Here is a 19,844-nt window from a genome sequence, read left to right as displayed (position 1 = left end):
ATCGAGACCGCGGTGAAACCTCGTCTCTACTAAAAAATACAAAAAAATTAGCCGGGCGTGGTGGCGGGCGCCTGTAGTCCCAGCTACTCGGAGAGGCTGAGGCGGGAGAATGGCGTGAACCCGGGAGGCAGAGCTTGCAGTGAGCCGAGATTGCGCCACTGCACTCCAGCCTGGGCGACAAGCGAGACTCCGTCTCAAGAAAAAAAAAAAATTAAAAAAAAAAAAATAAAATTTTATTTATCTATGTATATATGTATGTATATATGTATGTATTTTCTGAGACACAGTTTCACTCTGTTGCCCAAGCTGGAGTGCAATGGCACAATATTGGCTCACTGCAACCTCCACCTCTGGGGTTCAAGTGATTCTTGTGCCTCAGCCTTCCTAGTAGCTGGAATTACAGGCACGTGTGTCACCATGCCTGGCTAATTTTTGTATTATTAGAAGAGACGGCTGGCTTGAATTTCTCTCCAGAAAATGGGTTTTTTTAAATTGCATGTTCAGGCTGCAAATTTTCCAAACTTTTATGCTCCACTTCCTTTTGAACAGTTTGCTACTTAGAAATTTCTTCTGCTAGATACCCTAAATCATGTCTCTCAAGTTCAAAGTTCCACAGATCTCTATGGCAGGGGCAAAACACCACCAGTCTCTTTACTAAAGCATAGCGAGAGTCATCTTTGCTCCAGTTCCCAACAAGTTCCTTATCTCCATCCGAGGCCACCTCAGCCTGGACTTCATTGTCCATATCACTATCAGCATTTTGGTCAAAACCATTCAACAAGTCTCTCAGAAGTTCCAAACTTTGCCACATCTTCTCGTCTTCTCCTGAACCCTCCAAACTGTTCCAATCTCTGCCTGCTACCCAGTTCCAAAGTCGCTTCCCTTCTACATTTCCGGGTATCCTTATAGCAGTGCCTCACTTCCTCAATACCAATTTACTGTATGAGTCTATTTTCACACTGCTATGAAGAAATATTCGAGACTGGATAATTTAAAAAGAAAAAAGGTCTAATTGAATCATAGTTCCACGTGCCTGGGGAGGCCTCAGGAAGCTTACAATCGTGGCAGAAGGTGCATTCTTCCCAGGCTGGCAAGAGAGAAAATGAGTGCCAGGAGAGGAAATGCCAGTGGGCTATAAACCCATCAGATCTCATAAGAACTCACTTACTGTCAGGAGAACAGCATAGGGGAAACTGCCCCCATGGGTCCCTCCCATGACATGTGGGGATTATGGGATTACAATTCAAGATGAGATTTGGGTGGGGACACAAAGCCAAACTATATCATGCTACATACGAGTGGAGATTATAGCATAAGGCTTCTTTGTACATCTTTAAGAAAATAAGCCACCTGTCTTCTGTCATCTGTCTTCTATTTTGATCCGACTGAAAGACATTGCTAAACTAGTTTGCAAGGCAGCTCCCACCTCCAGTTCTTCCCTCCTACTGCTTCACAGTTCAGGGAGGCTTTATTTCCAAAACGAGTGCGGTCATTGTACTTATGGCCACTAGGTGGCAGGCCAGATCCACTTAATAACACAGCAGCCTTAATCCTCACTGGCTGCAATTATTTTCCTTTTCAATCAATCTGTTATTAATAATAGTGTCACTTTTTTGTAAACAAAACCACAGAATTTTAACAATAGAGAAAAAATAAGAAGTAAGCTTGTTCATTGTCGATTTTTCTTTTTAAATCTTCCCCCAAAGGAAGAAGATGCATTGCACGTTTTTGTTGACTCTCGTGTCTCTTTCAGCATCTAGATGAAATAATAACATTTCTGTTTTAGACAAATACATATATTTCTTCTGTTCCAAAAGGTAACAGTGGGCTGGGTGTGGTGGCTCACATGCAATCCCAGAACTTTGGGAGGCCAAAGTGGGCAGATTACTTGAGGCCAGGAGTTCGAGACCAGACAGGGCAACATGGTGAAACCCCCTCTCTACTAAAAATACAAAAACTACCTAGGTGTGGTGGAGCATGCTTGCAGTCTCAGCTTCTCGGGAGGTTGATGTGGGGGAATTGCTTGAACCCGGGGGGTGGAGGTTGTAGTGAGCTGAGATTGCACCACTGCACTCCAGCTTGGGTGACAGAGCAAGACACTGTCTAAAGAAAAAGTGGATAAAGGAGGGTGAGGCAGAAAAAGGAAAAGGAAGTCAGCATTTCTGGAACATCTTTTCTCAAACATTCCTTGTTTATTTGGGAGATTAAGTTTCTTCTGAGGATAAAAAAAGATTAGAAGTTAGATTGGTATTGTCTTAGGGGGAAAACAGGCAAATAGAATGATAATAATAGAACTCTGTTGCCATAGAATATACATCTGAGTAATACTGTTTATAGTGTTCAAATTTACTACAGGTTGTGCATGCAAGCAGTCCTCTGTTTATATCCCCATCCTCCAGTGTCACATGTCAATTTCCCTGTCACTAATTAATCACAAACCACACTGGCCTTTTATTAGTTTCTTGAATGGCATTAAATGCTTTCTGTCTCAGGGCTGTGCACATACCTGGTATCTTCCACTGAACTGCTCCTCTCTTAGCTCTCTATAGCCAGCTCCTTCTCATACTTCGTCGTAACTTAAATTTAATAGAGGCAGGAGGCAGAGAAATCCTAGACAGACAGGGATGGGTCCCTGGGGAAAGCTTACCTTCAAGTCAAAAACAGCCTGAAACCCGCAGACCAGAGTGAGAACTTCCATTCCTGTTTGATGGCTCTCTTCTGATTGGTTCTTTCTGAATAATGCCTTTTAACCAATTGAATGTTGCTTTTTCCAGTACTACTTATGGCCCACCCTGCCCCCATCCTGTTCCTATAAAGGCCCCTGTCGGTGGAGGGGAGACAGCCTGACTTCGGGCAGGAGACAGCTTGACTTCAGGGAAAGATGATCTGGACCCTCTCCAGCTCCCCCCTCCACTGAGAACTGTTTTCATCGCTCAGTAAAATTCTCCGCTCTTACCATTCTTCAGTTGTCGAGTGTGACCTCATTCTTCTTGGATGCTCAACAAAAGCTTGGGACCCACTAATTGCAGGTGGAGGCTGTCACACTGGCCCTTTGCCCTTGTAAGTGGAGGGCAGCCACCCCACTGGCAGCTACAGGGTCAGTGGCCAACTGAGCTGCTAACACACAGCCATTTATCGGGCTGTGGATGGTGGAACTAAAAGAGCAAATTAGCACACTCACACCCCCTCTGGGGCTTTGGGATCACAGGCACCCATGCCTGGGTGCCGCCATGTTCCCCTCAAGGCAACATGCCTGGTCTGGACATGGGCTTTGCATGGAGCTTGCTCCTGTATTGGTGCTTGGAGTGGCTGGCCAGATCCATACTCACTTGCTTATGTGCTACCTCCCTCAAGGGGCGGAGCATGGTGGGCCGAGGAGATGGGGCGCTCCTGCTGGGAGTCTGGCAAAAGGGCCAAGAAAAATCCTGCATGAATATTACAATCTCTGATCATCCAGTTAAAGTTTCTAGGGCCCCTCCACTGTTGCTGTCAATCTCAAACACTCTTTGTTTCATTTACAACACATATTGGAACTTGTATTATTTTGAGTTTGCTTTTTAACTTTTAAATTTTATAATTTCTTTTATTAGAATATAGTTTCCATGAGGCCAGAGAACATGTCTGTTTTTCTTTTTTCTTTCTTTTTTTTTTTTTTTGAGATGGAGTTTTGCTCTTTGTTGCCTAGGCTGGAGTGCAGTGGTGTGATCTCAGCTCACTGCAACCTCTGCCTCCTGGGTTCAAGTGATTCTCCTGCCTCAGCTTCCCGAGTAGCTAAGATTACAGGCATGCGCCACCACACCCAGCTAATTTTGTATTTTTAGTAGAGACGGGGTTTCTCTGTGTTGGTCAGGCTGGTCTTGAACTCCTGACCTCAGGTGATTTGCCTGCCTCGGCCGCCCAAAGTGCTGGGATTACAAGTGTGAGCCACTGCATCCGGCCGTTTTTTATTCACTGAATAATTTCACTGCTTTACAAATATGTGTCACGCACTAGGCTAGCAGACACACACATAATATTTGTTAAATAACCATACCTCTCTAGAAGGAACTTCCCCTTTAAAGTTTTTCTATATACAAATTGAGAAACAGGTAGAAAGTGTCCACATTCTTAGAAGTTATTCTTAGCAGATAATTTAATTTGAATCTCAATGAGAATGAAATTTCATAAATATGACTATTAAGAAAGAGACAATCGGAGTCATATTTTTTTTTTTTTTTTTTTTTTTTTTTTGTATTTTTAGTAGAGACGGGGTTTCACCATGGTCTCGATCTCCTGACCTCGTGATCCGCCCGCCTCGGCCTCCCAAAGTGCTGGGATTACAAGCGTGAGCCACCGCGCCCGGCCGGAGTCATATTTTTAAAAAGTACATTCACTGACCTAATGAGTTATTATATGTGGAGAACATATCACAGAACCAGAAACATCCTGTCCAGAACAGCCTAGCATATTTTAGTTCAACAAACAAAATGTGTTGAAATTTAGTTGGTGAGATAAGACAAACCCAGCCCATTGGGGTCTAAATTTATGAGACTTTTTATCCAGAACATGATTATAATGATTCTTTCACTTAGACTTTTGTGAATCTGACCTAACCAAGGATAAAAATGGGTAGGTTAAAGATCATATTTATGATATCTTGGCCCTGGGTTTTTCCAGTTCATCCAGCTACTTGGGCCTTCAAAACCTTGGACGGGAGTCTTGGGTGCTTACCTTATTGTTGTTAAGATGTTCAAAAAGCTCAAGAATTCTACAAAGCCAAACTGAGGGGATAACTTTCACCAAAGACTTTTCCTTTATCCTTTGTTGTATGTGGTCACTTAACTGTTTTAGCTTAATTTAACAAAAAAGACGAGAAAATATTTATACAGTATCGTGAGATGAGGCTTCTAATGGGCCGGTGGCCAAGGATGGGGAAAAGAATCAAGGACAGATTAAATCTCCAAAGTAAGAGAATCTATTATATAGCAAACGAACTTGTATAATTAATCTCTAGGAGCACGGGTTCTAATAAGCCCAGGTACCACAAAGATGGAGGAGAACTGCTTCTTCTGTCCAGGCAAAAGGTGTGACTAAAGGTGTGACTTGCTCTCTGGGGATGATACCAATTTGGCACCAGCATTTATTTCCTTCCTTCCTTCCTTCCTTCCTTCCTTCCTTCCTTCCTTCCTTCCTTCCTTCCTCCCTCCCTCCCTCCCTCCTTTCTTTCTTTCTTTCTTTCTTTCTTTCTTTCTTTCTTTCTTTCTTTCTTTCTTTCTCTCTTTCTTTCTCTTTCTCTCTTTCTTTCTTCTTTCTTTCTCTCTTTCTTTCTTCTTTCTTTCTTTCCTTTCTCTCTGTTTTTCCTTTCTTTCTTTTTTCTTTCTTTCTCTTTCTTCCTGTCTTTCTTTCTGTCTTTCTTTCTTTCTTTGTCTTTCTTCTTTTCTCTCTGTCTCTCTTTCTTTTGTTTGTTCATTCCTTTTTGAGACAGAGTTTCACTCTGTTGCCCAGGCTGGAGTGCAGTAGCACAATCTCGGTTCACTGTAACCTCCACTTCCTGAGTTCAGGCGATTCTCCTGCCTCAGCCTCCTAAGTAGCTGGAATTACAGGTGCCTGCCATCACGCCCAGCTAATTTTTGTATTTTTAGTAGAGATGGGGTTTCACCATGATGGCCAGGCTGGACTTGAACTCCTGACCTGAGGTGATCCGCCCGCCTCAGCCTTCCAAAGTGTTGGGATTATAGGCGTGAGCCACTGTGCTCAGCCCCGTCTTCTCTTTCTTAAAACATTTTGTCCAATGCTAAATTTTATTGCTTGGTTTCACCATAGTAATCTATTCTAGAAGAAAATTACCACAGGTGGACTGTCAAGGTGTTCTGGGATAATCATTTCTACTTTCTTTCTTTCTTTTCTTTTTTGGAGACAAGTTCTTACTTTGTCACCCAGGCTGGAGTGCAGTGGCGTGATCTTGGCTCACTGCAGCCTCAACCTCCCAGGCTCAAACTACCTTCTTGCTTCAGCCCCCCAAGTCACTGGGACCACAGGTGCGCACCATCACACTGGGCTAATTTTTGTGTTTTTTTTTTTTTTTTTTTGAGACGGAGTCTGGGTCTGTCGCCCAGGCTGGAGTGCAGTGGCGCAATCTCGGCTCACTGCAAGCTCCGCCTCCCGGGTTCACGCCATTCTCCTGCCTCAGTCTCCCGAGTAGCTGGGACTACAGGCGCCCACCACCTCGCCCGGCTAATTTTTTTTTTTGTATTTTTAGTAGAGACGGGGTTTCACCGTGTCAGGCAGGATGGTCTAGGATCTCCTGACCTCGTGATCCGCCCGCCTCGGCCTCCCACAGTGCTGGGATTACAGGCGTGAGCCTCCATGCCCGGCCTAGTATACTTTCTTAATACAGATACAAAGATATAATAAATTGTTTTTGCTCTACTTAAATGGTCTTTCTTTTACCTATGGAGTATAACTAGATGCTCATATCATTCCCATCTGTTTAGATAATTGCCCCTGAGAATAGAATTTTAGTATGGCAGTTGTTGTCAATCAGTAATCATATAGCCTTCATTTTCTTTTTCTTTGTATAGGTTAGCTTCCATTATAATTGTTCCTCCTTTGAAAGTAAACTTTGCTTCTCTTCCTACCTTTAAGTTTCTGTTTGTCTTTTTTTTTCAAGTTATATATGATACACCTAACTTGTCATTTTATTCACCCTACTGGAGTTCATAAGCCTTTGATAGTATGTAGTTTGATATTTTCTCTCAGTTGTAGAAAATTCAGATATTATCTTTTCTACTCTAGATTATGGGGAAATTGTGATTTATAAAAACAAATTTTGGGCCAGGCGCGGTGGCTCACGCCTGTAATCCCAGCACTTTAGGAGGCCGAGGTGGGTGGGTCACGAGGTCAGGAGTTCGAGACCAGCCTGACAAAGGTGGTGACACCCCGTCTCTACTAAAAATACAAAAAACATTGGGCCGGGCGCGGTGGCTCATGCCTGTAATCCCAGCACTTTGGGAGGCCGAGGCAGGCAGATCACGAGGTCAGGAGATGGAGACCTTCCTGGCTAATATGGTGAAACCCCATCTCTACTAAAAAATACAAAGAAATTAGCCGGGCATGGTGGTGGGCACCTGTAGTCCCAGCTACTTGGGAGGCTGAGGCAGGAGAACGGTGTGAACCCGGGAGGTGGAGCTTGCAGTGAGCTGAGATAGTGCCACTGCACTCCAGCCTGGGCAACAGAGTGAGACTCCATCTCAAACAACAACAACAACAACAAAAAAACCCCAAAAAACAAATTTTGAGGTAATAGACCATTAGGAATGATTGCCTAAGCAAATTCATTGCTCTTTATGTGCATTTTTTGCTTGCTCTTGCTGAAAGAGCTCGTTGCTGATGTGTATATATAAGTTCACTTTGAAGCACCGGTATGTAGATAAGATGAGAGTAATGCAATTGGAAGAGACTTTCTCATATGCTCTGTTGAATGTTATCCAAAGTGAAGTCTAGCTCAGTAGGGAAGGATGTTGCAATTATGAAGAGCACCTTCTAAGAATACTGTATGGAAATTTTCAGCATATATGCCATAAATTTACCATCATTGATCAATTGAAGTCTTTATTAAAGGCAATAACAGAACTTCAATACAATGAAAAAGAAGAAATAATATAGAAGTAATAGTCACATAGTAGAGGGGAACTAAAATATAAAAGACATCTATATTCTTTAGGCTTGCTAGGATCTACTGGGGGGAAACATTACTGCTGTTAATGTCTTTTATTCACATTCCAAACAATAATTAGGGTCAAAATAGTCCTTATGAAGAGCTATTATTCTTTTTCTCACTGTTCCTCTTTAGAAGATACATCCAGGGTAGAAAAATGTAAATCTGCTTGTATAAGCATCTCTGACTACTTACAAAGAAGCAATATTCTTGCAATTTGATTCATTATGATTTTTTGTTCTTGGGTCAGCAAAGCATAGCATAATGACTATGTTCCTGATCTTTAGAGTTAGACTCTTCTGGATTAAATCATAGTTTAAGCTTCTAATTCTTACTATTTCTGATACCCAGAAAAAAAGTATCATTCTCTCTGGGTCTTGGTTTTCTTATGAATACAACAATGGCAATAATAGTGCTTGTATCATAAGATTAATGGGAAAACACATGAGTTAATGCCCACAATCATTGATGTAGTACTAGGAATATTTGAAGCAATCAACAAATATTAGCTCTTTTTTAGTTGCCACTTGTGACCAGATTCCTTTTAGTTTCTATGTCTATGTGATTTTTTCCCCCATTATTAGCCAACATTTGAAATTTCTTATATTTGCATTTACTTCTGTATGCAAATATATTTAAAATCTAAAAGCATTTTAAGGTCATATTTTTATCTTTTGAGTTTGATTGAGATGTCTCCAATTTATAAAATGTTGAGTTTAGCATGCTTAAATGAACACAATATGTTAAAAATTCTCTATTTATAATTATCTGATGTGTAAGAAAATGTGAGAATGAATATCACACGATACACTTCCAATTCTTCGTTATTTGTCTTGATGGGACTGGAGCTCAATGCTTCAGAACAAATTTCCTTGATGCCAAGATTTTATTTTCAGTAGATATAAAATGTCAGTTTTCTTCAGAGGAAGACCAATTACCTTGACAAACAAAAAGTACATGCTAGAAGATAACTTTGTCCCCTACGGTCATGCAGTGAATTATAATTTTTGCATTAATGTTTTCAATTGTCCTCCCTAACTTCAAGAGAAGTCCTGATATACGAGAGTTTTTCTGACAAGTACACCATTGTTAACTAACTTTGGTCTTATATTTATGAAGTGAATATTTACCTAATATATATTTACATATATTTACAAAATACATCTAGATTTTAACAGCTTATGTGTGATAGATACCAACATTCCCATTGTAAACCAATACTTACCTTTGTTTTGTTATAGTATGTTGCATTGTGCAGTCTCAATGGTTTCCTTATTCAGGATCCCTTCAAGACAATTAACTGAAATTCACAATATTTGCAAAAGAAAATACTATTATCACTTTCAAACATTTGGGATGGCAAATAAAACAGATATCCAAAATTTCTTAAACACAATTTATGCATTCATTGTTTTAATTGAACGAAGAACAAATTGTAAATTATCATTTGCAATTTATATTAAGGTATGAACTTTTACTTATGAAATACGTTTATGAGTCAATGACTGGTGATTTAATAAGCACATGTTTGTATATATGATTGATGTTATTCTAAGCAGTTAGTTAACCCAGGCAGTCAGGAAAAAACAACCTATGATTGTCATTATTTTTATGCTGAGCTATTTTAATATTACAGAAACTCTCTTTCTCTAGTTTTCACTTTCCAATATTTTCCACAAATTGCCTCCAGAGTAAACACCCCCAAAGTATACCTTGAATAATGGTACCCTTTCAATCATCTTCAGAGGCTATGAATTATTTATATGCTAAAATTCTAATTCATTAACATTAAAATTATACCAAATTATACATTTACACAATTGTACTTTTTAAAATCAGTTATATTTCTAACTACCTTCATATATGAAATCTTTAAACTACATGATTTTGCGTTGATGTGTTTTATAATATTTTTATGAATCTGGCACTAGAGATGGCACAATTTGAATTTTTAAAATAAGAATGAATATCCCTAATTTGAATTAATTTTAGTCTTAATGGTCCATGGTCACGTATAAAAGATTTGGGAGACTTGACATGAATTGTAGAAGAAATCTGTTTGCATTTCTGCTTTACTGAGATCAGATCTGATCCCTGTCCAGTAACAAAATCTTATAATATTTTACCCACAAGGCTTCAGTTTAGTCCTGTACGAACTCATGTCCCCATGATTTTAAGTTATCTGAACCGTGTTATTTCAGCCTGAGTACCAGATGCATTGCTAGACTCATGGAAATAAATGTCATAAGTATTGCTGAATCGTTCCCTCGCCAGACCCAGAGTATTGAAGTTGAGTATTTTTCTTATGATGATTTAATGGAAAAAGAAGAAAATATTGTCACCAGTTTTCCATTTGTTCAAATTTGCAATTTTCCATTTTGTTCCCAAATTGGGTTAGTCCATATTTTAAATATATTCTCATAGGATGGCTAGTCATGGACATGATCTTAGTTGAACGTGAAACAACCACTTCCCTATCTTGTTCAAAATGAACTAATGAGAAACCAAATAATCAAGCTAAGTCTTAAGGCATCACTGCATAAGCAAGCCATGCATGAATTATTTTTCCACCCAAGAATATTCTTGTTTATTTAGCATTTCCTCCTCCATTTCTGTAATATATTTAATGATTTCTGGTTCATTTATGCTAAGCCCTTATTATCCACTGAAGGTTTCCCTTCTAATTGGTAATTCACAGATAGGATTAGCTTATTTGATGCAAAGAACTACTTCTAATGGTTCAACTGTTTCTCTCCCCCCTTTTGGTTATTAGGACAAAGTTTGATAATAGTAAAACAGAGGGAAAAGCTTCTGTTTATCAGGATATTTTACCAATTTATATTTTATTTCATTTAAAGGTAAGTATTCACTACATTCAAACTATGCTAGTGTTCTCAAACATTACCAAGGTGTAATTATCAAAGTAGTATGTCCAATTGCTACAAAACACAGCTTCGCTCTAGCAATAACATAGTCTTCTATAAGGAGTGGTAATTCATTTTATCGAATTGTATTATTTTCCAGCTTTATTTAAGTACGACTGACAAAAATTGTGTGTATTTAGGGTGTACAATATGGTATTTTGGTATAAGTAGACCTGTATAATAATTCCCACAAGCAACTTACTATGTCCATCACCTCACATAGTTACCTTGTGTGTGTATGTGTGTGTGTGTGTATGTGTGTGTGTGTGTGTGTATGTGTGTGTGTGTATGTGTGTGTGTGTGTGTAGTGAGAACACTTAAGATCTACTCTCTTAGCTAATTTCAAGAGTCCAATACATTATTGCTAACTGTAATTACCATGGTGAACATTAAGTCTCTAGACTTTATTCATCTTTTAACTGAAAGTTTGTATCTTTGACCAGTATCTCTCCATTTCTTCTACTGCTTAGACTCTGGAATCCACCATTCTACTCTCTGTTTCTCTAAGTTCCACTTAAAAAAAAGAGATTCCACATATAAGTGATATCATGCAATATTTTCTGTGTCTGGCTTATTTCACTAAGCATAATGTCTTCCAAGGTCATCCATGTTTTCAAAATGGCAAGATTTCCTTTTTTTAAGGCTGAATAATACCCTCTCTCTATATATGTACACACACACGCAAACACACACACACGTATTTACTTATATTTTACCTGTTATTTTTAGCACCATAATCTACCTAGAAATAATTTTTTACTTTTAAAAAATATTTTTCAAAATCTATTGTTAAATATCTGTCATTTTGAAGAACCTATTGTATCATATAGACATGCACATATATATGCACACATTATTTGTACACAGAGACATATGACTTTATTATTAGACTCCTTCCTTTTATTTTGATATATTTACTTCATAAACTTATCATGTGAAATTACTCACAGCCTTATTTCTAGAAGGGCTACATCCCTACCTCTCTTGTTAATATATTTCAACATATATATATATGGGCCGAAACAGCACAACATCATTACAGAGGAGTATCCATTAGAATCTCAGGCCATATGGTGGGGCGCGATGGCTCACGCCTGTAATCCCAGCACTTTGGGAGGCCGAGGCGGGTGGATAACCTGAAGTCAGGAGTTCGAGACCAGTCTGGCCAACATGGTGAAACCCTGTATCTATTAAAAATACAAAAATTAGCCAGGCATGGTGGCCCGCACCTGTAAGCCCAGCTACTTGGGAGGCTGAGGCAGGAGAATCACTTGAACTCAGAAGGCGGAGGTTGCAATGAGCCAAGATCGTGCCACTGCACTCTAGCCTGGGTGACAGAGTGAGACTCCCTCTCGAAAAAAAAGAAAAAAAAGATTCTTAGGCCTAGGCCATACCGCTACATCTGATATTTACTACCTTGTGTCTGACACGTCACTGTACAGCTTCTTCATTTATGGAGCATAATTTCCTCTTTCAATTATTTTCTCTTTTAAACAAGTAACATATGAATTTACTTTACAAAAGAAACTGAATATATACTGTAAAAAGTGAAAAACACCTCCCTTCGTGGTCCCTCTGACACTATTTACATCAGCAAAAAAAAAAAGATGACTGTAAAATTCTGTGTATATATGTTTTTTGACCTTTTTCCATTTTTTTGCTTGTTTATGAATAAATTTACTTCTTTCTTGTTTCCATAGCAACAGATTATTGTTTGCTTCCATACTAACCCTTGCTTCCACATTAATAGATTATTGCATGTCTTTCTGACTTAATTGGGTAAATTTATACATGTGTATGTGTGTGTATGTGTACATACATTTTTCTTATTTTTAAAGTATAAGTAAATGTAAAATATAAGTGAAATATAACTTGACAGTTTCACACATCAAATTTGTATGAGAGGGTCCATTCTCCACACATTAACCTATGAGGAAAAGTATTATTTTTGTCAATTCAATTGGCAAAGGATGTATTTTAAAATTCATTCTCATTTCCATGATTACCTTTGAAGTTGGACATTTTTCCTACTTATGTATCATTGGCTCATCTTTTAAAAAAATTCTTTGTATTTATTTGACTGTTACACTTTTGATAATATTATATGGATTTGAATATGTATTCAAACTGTTTCAACTATTTTTTTCTGGTCTGTTATTTTTAACACTGTAATCTACCTAGAAATTATTTTTTAGTTTTTATATTCTTAAAAAAATTATTTTTCCATACCTATTGTTAGGTATCTGTCATTTTGAAGAGCCTACTCTATCTTATTTTATATATATGCATACACATATATATGCACACATTATATGTACACAGGTGCATATGACTTCATTATACATTATTTGTACATATTTGCATGACTTTATTATTAGGTTCCTTTCTTTTATTTTGATACATTTACTTTATAAAAGTATCATGTGAAATCACTCACAGCTTTATTTCTAGAAAGGCTAGATCCTTACATCTTGTGTTAATATATTTCAGTATGTATTTTATTAATCTCATAAAATTTTACTTTTATGTATAGTTTACAATTAACTGATTTATCATGAAAATACACTTGTATTGAAATTACGTAAGTGCTGAATGAATTTAGAACAGTATTATCATCTCAGTGTTCATCTTCCCACCAAGGTACATTTAATATATATTCAATTTATAATAATGTCTTCACTAATGACCTTCTTTATGCCTTTTAATAAAGTATCATAGTCTCATATATATGTCATATCCATTATTAGGTATATCAGTTTATTTAGTAAAAAAATTTCAGTAAATATTTACAATGTGTCAACATACTATTCAAAAGCAGAAGGTAAAACGTTGAGCAAATAAAGACAAAGGCTCTGTTCTCATGAAGATAATCTAGCAGAAGTCAGCCATTGAGTACATAATCACAGAAAAAATTATACACGTGAGACTGGAAAACTCTACAAATGACTGGTACATAAGATATCATAACAGAGAAATTTGGCCTAATTATAAGAGAATAGTTAGACTTCTCCTTTTACCTGTCACAGACTAAAAGAAGAGCAGTCTGTGCACATGCTCTGTGGCAAGAAGGACCGTGGCTAAAAGTTACAATTCACACAAATTTTCCCAGAGAAATCCTGATTTATGCCTGTTGTCCCAGAGTAATTGTTAATATGATCTGCTGTCATTCTTACAGTTATCCTTGTTTGCACAATAGTTATGCAGTCACACTAACCATGTTACATTCAATGGACTAAAAGACAACAACGGTGGCTGGAGGCTGGTTCGGGAGAAAGGGTGTGCTTCTAGCTGGGGAAGGGAGCTGTGGACCAAGTATGGAAGGACCTTGTAAACCATGTTCAGGCTTTTAAAATTTACACTGAATCCACGGTGTTAAGGAACTAATCGGTAAAGGTAAGTGAGTTTATAAAACTTGCATTTTGAAGAGACAATTCTGGAAATCGATTAGAAAGAATCAAGGGTAGGCATAGTAATATCACTTGGGGGTTTATGGAGTAGACAGAGAGGGAGATTATTGCCTCAGATTAGATGGGTAGGAGTGCAGATGTGGAGAATTACACTGGCTCAGTGAGCCGAGATATTCAGTGGCTGTGAGATAACACAGATGGCCCCTAGCGTCACCTCACTAAACATTCCGTCAACAGATGCAGAGTAAGCTAACAGTATTAAAGTATGTGATCTTTTTCTTGATCCTAGTAAGGACCAGGGCTGGGAATACAAAGTGTTTGAAAGTAATGTACCAGGCGTTTTTAAAGATATCTAAGAAGAAATGTCAAATAAGAGGCTTGAAAAGTGGACCTGGAAGTTGGATATTAGATCTTGCTGGTATATAAGAAAGCTATTTTAATTTTGGATTGAGTTTACTTATTGAACTGTTCTTTTTATTTTGATTGTTTCTTTCCAGTAGTTTCTTTTTTAACCATCTGGATAAGAAAGCACATCATCTGCATATAATTGCAGTTGTTAATTTCAATTCCAGTTTATTATGTCTAACTAGGTTTTCTTACATTGTGGCTGTTCCTTGCCGAAGACGTGCAAAAAAATGTTGAATACTAATAGTTATAGCAGTCATCCTTGTCTTCCTGGTTTTATTGAAAATGATTATAATGTTTCACTATGAAAGATAATATTTGCTGAAGGTTCTTATAAATACTCTTAAGTTAAATATGTTTGTATTTATTTCCTTTTCTCCTATTGAAACATCTCTTGATAAGTGAACAAATTTTTATCCCCAAGTTAAACCAGAATTTTATCATTATAACAGTGATGTATTATGTTGGCTCTTTTATGTAGGATTTTTGTTTTTCTGTTTGTAAGGAATATTGTCCTAAAATATTTTCCTGTATGTAGAAATAATCCTAAACTAATTTTACTGATTTTAGGTGGGGTGGGGTGAGAATCCTTCATCCTTTGGTAGATACTCAACAGCTTATCTAGTAGTCATTTTCTGTTATTAAGATATATTTTAGTTCTTTCTTTTTTTTTTTTTTTGAGATGGAGTCTCACTCTGTCGCCCCGGCTGGAGTGCAGTGGTGTGATTTTGGCTCACTGCAACCTTCACCTCCCAGGTTCAAGCAATTCTCCTGACTCAGCCTCCCGAGTAGCTGGGATTACAGGCGGCCGCCAACATGCCCAGCTAATTTTTCTGTTTTTAGTAGAGACAGAGTTTCACCATGTTGGCCAGACTGGTCTCGAACTCCTGACCTCAGATGATCTTCCTGCCTCGGCCTCCCAAAGTGCTGGGATTGCAGGCGTGAGCCACCACGCTCAGCCTCAAATTCATTCTTTAAAAATTATCAGCCAGGTATCTATTTAGAGGCACATCTTTGATTAGCTTACTTATTTTTTCTGCAGCATGTAGTAATATTTGTTCAAATTGTCTCTTTTTTCCCTAGTCATTTTATCATAGTACATATCTTCATAGAAAATCATACATTTCAAAAAAGTTTATGTTTATTACTAAAAGTTACATATTCTTTTCTATAATGAAATAGTTCACTTTGAGATTAGAATTGGTTTATATCTATTTATGCCTCCATATGTTTGGGGTCGTTTTTCTTTTTTTAATGAATAAATTCATCTTAACTTTCTAGATTAAAAGAACTTCTTCATGTTTCTAGTTTTCTTATAGCACAGAGTATTTGATAAATTTATTACTTTAAAAGGTTATATGTTTTATAATATTAAGACAAATTTAGTTCAAGCAATATGCAGACTCAGTTTGATATCTTGATCATTTTCTTTCATTTTTTGATGATTCTGTACCCACCATCTTCTATTGCCTCTATTAAATTGCTCTTTCAAATGATCTGAACTTAATGCCATAATAAGTTAACTTTTAACTGCCAAACCAATAACATCTATAAACATTTTCATATTTTATTACATCCCACAGCTTATGAATCTAATGTCAATAACAATATAATAAAATATAGAATACTGGTACTATTTTCCGTTTCTATCAAACTACTCAGCTATCCACTAACATCTTTTTATGAGGACACCGGGGCCTATGCCATTGCTGATAACTCAAAAAACTGAATTGATAAAATTACTAGTATATAATTAAAATAACAAATGAGAAAAATATCTTGATGAAAACCTTAGAACCAAATTTAAAGGCTATTTAAAATTATATTTTAGTAATTAAAAATTAATGAAATTGCTCTAAAAAATACTTACTCTTGGCTATCATAACTGCAACTATTACCAGAGCGATTAAATAAAGAAAGGCAAATATCACAGCAACAATGCACCACGGAGACACTGTTCAAAAAGAGAGAAGTTGGCTAATGTAATCAATGGAAACCAGATTCAGGAGTTGATACTAAAAAGAACTTTCACCAAGAGTGTTTAACCCACTTGAATTGGTCTAAAATGTAAGTTCATGGGAGTACCATGCTGTGGGAAAATATACCTCAGCCTGTGGGGAGTAATTCTAAAAATTATTTTGCAGATTTAGGTGCATCGTGGGAAGATATTAACATTTTGGTGTAGATATGAGCTGTTTATGAACTAAGAAGTTGCCCTAGTAAAGAACTCTTCCAAAGGCTACAAAAGAACACTTCAGAAGTCCTACTGTGGATTTAGTTCATTTCCTTCCCATAATTTTTTTTTTTTTTTTTTTGAGACAGAGTCTCACTGTGTTGCCCAGGCTGGAGTGCAGTGGCGTGATCTTGGCTCATTGCAACCTCTGTCTCCCAGTTTCAAGTGATTTTCCTGCCTCAGCCTCCTGAGTAGCTGAGATTACAGGTGCATACCACCATGCCCGGCTAGCAGAGACGAGGTTTCACCATTTTGGCCAGGCTGGTCTTGAACTCCTAACCTCAGGTCATCCGCCTGCCTTGGTCTCCCAAAGAGCTGGGATTAGAGGCGTGAGCCACCACAGCCGCCCCCTCTCCCTAATTTTTTTTTTAACTATATCTTTCATCTTTGTAATAGAACTAGGTTAAGAACAAAACTCCAACTTTTGCTGTTGGCTAGACAGGTATTCTGTGACCATTTTGATAAAAGTTCATTCATCATGTTCATCATGAGGTATCTCACATCCTCTGTTTGTAGAAATACCGAAGCACTAAAAAGACACTTAACTTTTTCAAAATTAAAATATCAAACCAGGAAATTGTGTATGAAACATTCTTTTTCCGTGATCTTGGTACGCCATTCTAAGTCATCGCGGCCATTGCTGCCTCGCTGACCATTCTCATTTGCTCTTAACAGAGCACTGTAGGTTACTACGATCTATTAAAAAGTGTAGGGACAAGAAACAAATCCTGATTCAAACATTAGCCCAAGAATATTTGTTTTCATGATTAGTTCATTAAAATATTTAAGCCAAAAAGTGAATCTAGAGTTTTAAATGGTTTTTACCTTTTGTTTTCAAAGTTTTTGTTATTTTTCCATTCTGGATATTTGAAGAACAATGAACTTTGAGGTCTGAGTATATTATACTTTCCTCAGAAAACTCTAAAAAAGATAAAAAAGCATCCAAAAGCTATAATCCAGATATATGTATATACACATACTTATATGATACATAAACATATAATTAAATGGCATATTATATGTGATACAAATTGTCACATTTTATAATCATAAGAAAGATTTAAAATTGGCTCCATTTTTTTTTTGCTGTGTGAAATGTGGTAAATTCTTACTCTTTTAAAAAATTCTTAGTTCCTTTTCTGTAATATACAGGTAACAATACAATAATCATTTATAGATATATTGTAGAGATTAAGTTAATGTATATAAAGTCGATAGCATAGTGCTTGAAACATATTAACCACTCAATATATGTTTTTCTTTAGTAGTAGTAACAATACCAGTGGTGTAGAATAGTAATTGTAAGAATATAATGGGCATTAGCATCTGCAGTAAAATTGGAAATAGAAGCAAGAGTAGAAATATTCAAATTAATTTAAATGTCTATTTCTGCTGCTTCTAATAGTTGAATTTAATCCTAATGAAAGGAGCATGACAAGCCGCTAATTCTCACTAAATAAATTCATTCCACAGCATATTGCATGTATTCCTTCAGTACAAGTGAAGCAGAACTCATAGACACCAAAAGCCAATGACATTCACCAAAAGTCAATAACATTCCCCTAAACAATATTAAACCTAGTGCAATTGTAAATATTTACTTACCAAACTATAATCTTCTGAGATTTAAGTCCCCTTTAATTAGAAAATCTTAAACTCATTTATAAAGACAAAAGAGTTTCAAATCCTCCTCTAAAAGTACCTGGTTATGAACTCATTATTTTTAATATTATTTTCTCATCAAAAGAAGAGATGATTTAGCAATAACAGCAGAATCTGGTTTTACCTGTATTTATTTCATGAAATGCCGCTGGCGAAGGATGAAGATCATGAGAGAGCCTGGACGGTGCTGATGTCTCTGGTTCCATTGTTCAGATTAAATTGTAAGGGCCAATGAGCACAGGGTCAGAATGAGATGGGACCAAGGCAACAGAAGTCTTAATATTGCGACATCAGAGAGGATGTTTACACTAAGGCTAATATGTAAACTATGTTTTTGACTTAAGAAAATTAAAGATAATGTACTCTTACAAATTAAATTTGTTTTTTCTTTTATGTATGATGAACCACTTTTTTATTTCTAAAGATAAAATTTTAAATATTAACCATAAAGCCTTGACTGCTATTTTTTTTAAAATGAGAAAACAATAGACTAAATAATGTAATATAAATAAATGACATTGCATTTGAATGATTGTAACAGATACTGATTTTCAGAAATACCTTTTTCGTGATTGTAAATATTTATGCTCATTGTAAATGATTCAGTTGAACACAACATACAACCCTATTCCCTCAATATAATCTCTAACATAATTATTAATAGCTTTATCTAATTTTTCAAATGACCAATGGATGTTTCACTTTAAAAAGTAAAATAACTGTTAAATTAAATAATGAAAACAATTATTACTTATTTCTATAATAAAATTTATACAGTCATTAAACATAGATGAGATAGCTTTTCAGGTATTTATGTGGATAATTTTCCATGATACATGAAGTGGAAAAAGTAAAATTATTACATAATACAACTTTATATTTGGTAGAAAGAATTCTATAATTATATGTGTGTTTGTAATAGAATAAGATTATGTGTCTGACTTGAAAAGATTGTAATGTAATAATATTTTGGTCATTAACCTGTTAAATTTGTATTTTTCATATGTGGTTTTCTATTTTTGTGTTACTGTTTCTGATGAGCATATTTGTTTTTATCATTGAAAGGACTAAAGTGTGCATATGTAAAATTTCTTTTATAGTCTAATGTGTGCTCTGAGATATACACACCACAGTAACCACAGGTCAACTGCCCTCTCCTTTGATGGCTAGAAATAAACTTCATAACAAAAGCGTGTAATTTCATTGGCAGACTATGGAGCATCGTTGGGTCTTAAGTTGTTTTGAAAGAGTGCAAAGATGATGATCAGCTTCAGATATTAATAATTCACATATACATGGATTAAATTCTAGAGTGAGTAGTAAAATGATGAAAGTATGATTTCAAAAATTACAGAAGAAAAAATAGATTGAGAAAAATAAGTACATTCAAAAGAAGTTTTAAAGGTGGGTGGAGTTGGGGGAGAGATGTGAGATCAGGCAAGGACAAAGCGAAAGCATAAATTTATGTAAATTATAAAAAATCAGACACATCAACAGTGAAGGTAAACTCTGTAAAT

At 36.5% G+C, this 19,844-nt stretch overlaps 1 protein-coding gene across 3 annotated transcripts; it reads right to left on the bottom strand.

Moving 5' to 3' along the window:
* Positions 1 to 273: 273 nt before the first annotated feature.
* On the bottom strand, positions 274 to 18,577 carry LOC134736854 (uncharacterized). 3 transcript variants are annotated; one of them, XM_063640796.1, is made up of 5 exons: positions 18,452 to 18,543; positions 17,491 to 17,586; positions 16,303 to 16,386; positions 8,922 to 8,996; positions 274 to 2,103 (listed from the first exon to the last, which is right to left on the bottom strand). In XM_063640796.1, the coding sequence occupies exons 1-4, from the start codon at positions 18,531 to 18,533 to the stop codon at positions 8,932 to 8,934; spliced, it is 327 nt and encodes a 108-aa protein (XP_063496866.1). In that variant the 5' UTR covers positions 18,534 to 18,543; the 3' UTR covers positions 274 to 2,103; positions 8,922 to 8,931. The 3 variants fall into 3 exon arrangements, with proteins under 3 accessions (XP_063496866.1, XP_063496867.1, XP_063496868.1); XM_063640797.1 differs by lacking the exon at positions 274 to 2,103 and adding an exon at positions 7,568 to 8,634 and having other exon boundaries at positions 18,452 to 18,577; XM_063640798.1 differs by lacking the exons at positions 274 to 2,103; positions 16,303 to 16,386 and adding an exon at positions 7,576 to 8,634 and having other exon boundaries at positions 18,452 to 18,577.
* Positions 18,578 to 19,844: the final 1,267 nt, after the last annotated feature.

The sequence above is a fragment of the Symphalangus syndactylus genome, chromosome 5 (assembly GCF_028878055.3).
Source record: "Symphalangus syndactylus isolate Jambi chromosome 5, NHGRI_mSymSyn1-v2.1_pri, whole genome shotgun sequence".
Lineage (NCBI taxonomy): Eukaryota > Metazoa > Chordata > Mammalia > Primates > Hylobatidae > Symphalangus > Symphalangus syndactylus.
The sequence above is the reverse complement of the archived record's forward strand: the minus strand, read 5'-3'. Positions and strand labels throughout refer to the sequence as shown.

Excerpts from the sequence above, each read along its gene's own strand:
- LOC134736854 (XM_063640797.1), bottom strand. The coding sequence starts at position 18,533 with ATGGAACCAGAGACATCAGCACCGTCCAGGCTCTCTCATGATCTTCAT. Across the intron at positions 17,587-18,451 it reads ATTTCATGAAATAAATACAG|AGTTTTCTGAGGAAAGTATA; the intron begins GTAAAACCAGAT and ends TATCTTTTTTAG. Across the intron at positions 8,997-16,302 it reads TGCAGTTATGATAGCCAAGA|TTAATTGTCTTGAAGGGATC; the intron begins GTAAGTATTTTT and ends TGTGAATTTCAG.